The sequence below is a fragment of the Xiphophorus hellerii genome, chromosome 8, assembly GCF_003331165.1.
Source record: "Xiphophorus hellerii strain 12219 chromosome 8, Xiphophorus_hellerii-4.1, whole genome shotgun sequence".
Classification (NCBI taxonomy): Eukaryota; Metazoa; Chordata; class Actinopteri; order Cyprinodontiformes; family Poeciliidae; genus Xiphophorus; species Xiphophorus hellerii.
Window position 1 is genome coordinate 22,718,377 of NC_045679.1, and position 4,264 is coordinate 22,722,640.

Below are 4,264 nucleotides of genomic sequence, written 5' to 3' on the forward strand. Positions count from 1 at the left end.
GAATTTTGCGATTTTTGCCTGACATTCATTAAAGATGACATCTTCCGCCATGTCCTCCGTGCTTATTATAAAATTCCCATTTTTGTGTTGTTTTGTTAAACCAGACAAATACAATAAAATATTGATTGCGCCATAAAATAAAATACAATAATAATAATAATAATAATAATAATTCCGAGTCTATACCCGCTCTCGCAGCAGCATGCGTGCAGCCGGCTCTAGGCCCCGGCTGCACGCATGCTTGCCTGCTCTGCGTGACCCGTGACTGATTCGAGTTAACAGCTGACTCTTTCCTACTACAAATGGCTCGCAGGATAATCTGGAGAAGTGCGGGATCACGCAAACTGGGAGCGCCACTCCCAGGAAGTGGGCAGAAGAGAAACAAATGGCCAATCACTGAGCTTCCTGTGTAATGTATTTTTAACCCCTTTATGTCACCCTTTTTTTTTTTTTTTTAAATTCTTATTGTTTTGTATGTATACTGAGATAAATGGAGACATGCGAGCCCTGGTAGCAATTGGCTACATTTCTAACAAATAAACGCATTAGATGGGTTTGGAAGGCATCAGAAAGTCACTAGAAAACTTCTTTTCTCAAAAGAAAAGGAAAATCTGAGTTTTCAAATTCCATTTTTTTCATATTATTGTTTTGTTGTTGTTGTTGTTGCTTTTACAAGCTTCTCGTTTGCCTCTGTGACGTTTCCTCCCCCATGTGATCAGGGCGGTGGTATAAATTTAAAGAAAAGATCCGCCCCTTGTGAGATCCAGGCTTGCCCGTTTCGCAGGTTCTCCCCCCCGACGCGCACATTCAGTCTTACAATTCCAGGGTTCGCGCTTCAGTCTGCGAACTGCCTAACCTCCCAAGAAAGAAAGGAGAGAGAGAGAGAGAGAAAACCCCTATGGAAACAGCGCAAAAAACAGCGGACGTTTCTCTCCTGCGCCTCTCCTCTCCCTCTCTTCTTATGAGTTTTTGACGTGTTTTTAGGGGGGTTCAGGGGCAGCTCGGAGCGCACAGGCTGAGCCATGACTCTGAGCTCAGAGATGTCGGATGCCTCCCTCCTTTCGGAAGAGACCGACATCGACGTGGTCGGCGAGGGCGAGGACGGCGACGGCCACACGCGTTCCTACGTGGACGAGGTGGCGCAGATGCGGGACGGCATCCTCCTGGCCGGCTCTCCTCCTCCTCCTCCGTGCCTACAGGACGGCTCCACCTCCACCTCCTCCTCCTCCAGGGATGCCTTCAAGCCGGCGGGGAAGAACGCCCTGGTGAAGCCCCCTTACTCCTACATCGCCTTAATCACCATGGCCATCCTGCAGAGCCCCAAAAAGAGGCTGACGCTCAGCGAGATCTGCGACTTCATCAGCAACCGCTTCCCGTACTACAGGGAGAAGTTCCCGGCGTGGCAGAACTCCATCCGGCACAACTTGTCCCTGAACGACTGCTTCGTGAAGATCCCGCGCGAGCCCGGGAACCCCGGGAAGGGCAACTACTGGACGCTGGACCCGGAGTCGGCCGACATGTTCGACAACGGGAGCTTTCTGAGGCGGAGGAAGCGCTTCAAGCGGCAGCAGACGCAGGACTTGCTGCGGGAGCCCAACGGCTTCATCCCCGCGGCGGCGGCGGCGGCAGCGGCGGCCGCGTACGGGTACGGACCGTACGGCTGCGGCGGCTACGGCATCCAGCTGCAGTCCTACCACACGCACTCCGCGCTGTTCGCCTTCCAGCAGCAGCAGCAGCAGCAGCAGCAGCCCAGACATTCCCACACGCACATCCCGTCGCCGTCGCTGATGCCCACCAGCACGGACCTTGCCCGGAGCAGATTTTACCCGCAGCTCGGGTCCGCTCTGGGCTCCGCGTCCCCGGCGCCGAAAGCGAGCCCCCCGGCGCAGCAGCAGCAGCCTCCGCAGCCGCAGCAGCGTTCTCCCTTCTCCATAGAGAGCATCATCGGCGGGTCGCTGAGCCCCGCCAGGACTCCTCCTGTCATTGTCCCGGTTTTACCGACCTCCCTGGGGCTCCCCAGCCAGCCGCAGTCCGTCCACCCGGAGGCCGTTTTAGTCGAAAATTTCCCGAACAGAATTATCGGCGGCACTAGCGCCTGTTAAAAAAAAAAAAAAAAAAAGTCTTAAAACTGCAACAACAAAAAAAAACTTACCAAAAGCAGAAACAAACGCTCCCCTCCCCTCTTTGAAGGTAGGATTATTTTTGTACGTTTATTTGCAGCAGAATGACGGACATGCAGGAAAAAAAACACTATTTGTGCCTATATTCATGCTGATTATGAAACTATATATTTATGGTATGGGTTTTTTTTATTATTATTATTATTATTATTATTATTTCAGTGAGAATGAAAAAAAAAATTTGACCTCGAATTTTTCCTGTATTTTATGAAGACGTGATCAGTTTCAGTCACTGTTGTTTTCTTTAGGAGCGTCTCAGGACAGGTTCTAAGTGATCACATGTTTAAATTGTGTCAAACACATCCATGTTTTTTTTATATATATATATAATTATTATTTTATGAGCAAATCAGAACAAAGTTTAAAGGTTTTGATTTGAAATTTGTATTAAAGGAAGAAGAAGAAGAAGAAAAGAAGAAAACAACACGCAAGCAGCAAAGTCATTTATAATTCTGTTGCGATGTGTTTTGATTTGAGGTAATGAAAGCATTGTACTGTTTTTTTTTTTTTTTTTTTTTTTTTTGCCAATTATGGTGTATCTGAGGTGTGATATTTTTTACACAGTTTGTTTATTAAGAAGAATAAATTTCTCTTTTTGTTTTGCAACAGAGAAAAGAAAAAAAAAAAAGTCGAGACAATAGCCTGTTTTGGGAAATCAATTGAATTGCTTTTGAGCTTTCTGGTGCGTTTAAGTGCAAAGTCAAAGTGCAGGAATTGACCACTTACAAGTGCGGTTACGCGGCCCCTGCAGCGAGGAAGGGTCACGTCTGGCTGGCGAGCGTGTTTCAGCCTCTCTGTGTGCGTGTGTTCGCAAATGTAGGCTGAAACACGCTCGCCTCGGTGCCACCGCTGCACGTTTTGGAACATGCGCAAACGGGCCTTGCGTGTCCATCCGACCTCTCTCACACTCATCCTCGTAATTGCGGTGAGCGGACAGGAGGGTGTCAGCCGGGTGAGGCAGGGGAGGGAGGGGGTGGGGACGCGGCTGTGTTCTCCCTGCCGCCGGGTCACAGATTTACACATCATGGCCACAGTGCTTGAGAAAAGAAAGAAAATAATAGTAATAATAATAATGATCCAAGATGTGCTCCCGTTTGACACATACCGATAAGAAGATTTATTCGAATTTTGACGGCGAATAATCGTTCCTGAAAAGAATCGTTTTAGAAGATCAAAAGCTAAAAGAGTTTTAAGTAAGCCGGCCGTTTTCAATATTAATGACATCAAAAGTACAGTAAAAGATCTCATTTTTTATATCATTTTTACACAGAATAATTAGTCATACATACTTTAGTTGTTTTCTTTTGAAACATTTTATACTATAAAAAATAATTAAATGCTAGCAATTAAGATGATTTGGATTTGAATCAACTATGGTCATTTCTGAGAATGGCGTGTAACATAAGCTAAATTCTAAATAAAAAATTATATATATATATTTGTTCATGTCATTTTAAGTAAACCTGAATGTTTTGATCGGAATTTAACCAATAATCCAATCCTCGTTTATCTTGTGTGGCATTCAGCAGAAAGAAGTTGCCTTGATATGCTTATATAGGTTGCAAAGTGAAGGAATTTCTAGAATTGTAGTAAAAAGTCAGAATTCTGTTAAAGATTGTGACTGGGAAAGTTTTGTTGCTGGTAACAAGTTTATAAAAAAAAAAAAGAGCTATCGTTGTTAAAGTTGGTTAAAATCTCAAATTCTTACTCCAACAAAGAAAACGTCTCAACCACAAGTCTAAGGACAGCTGGCTGCTTTTACTAAGCTACTGATTCAAAGTAAAACGCATGTAAACACTCCAGCCTCATTATTATCTGCTGACCACCTGAGCCTAGCTAGCTAGCAGTTAAGCTAACAACTGAAACAGCTGTCTTGAGTTGGTCCAATTTGTGATTAAAAAAAAATTAAATAAAATAAAGAAGGAAGGGAAGTCATAATTTAAATGTCATTGGAAGCTAAATTCACGTACTGACAGGCTTGAGAAAATCTTATTTAATGTATTCACATTTTCAAAATTTGTTTTTGCCCGCACATTGAGTTTTGCGTTAGTGTTGTCCATAAATTAGGCAAAACTGAAGACGAA

The 4,264-nt window shown here is 44.7% G+C and overlaps 1 protein-coding gene across 1 annotated transcript; it reads left to right on the top strand.

Moving 5' to 3' along the window:
- The first annotated feature begins 737 nt into the window (after window positions 1–737).
- foxd1 (forkhead box D1) lies at window positions 738–3,238 on the top strand. The gene has a single exon (XM_032570948.1). It carries the CDS (start codon window positions 1,023–1,025, stop codon window positions 2,100–2,102), a length of 1,080 nt encoding a protein of 359 aa, XP_032426839.1. The 5' UTR covers window positions 738–1,022; the 3' UTR covers window positions 2,103–3,238.
- Window positions 3,239–4,264: the final 1,026 nt, after the last annotated feature.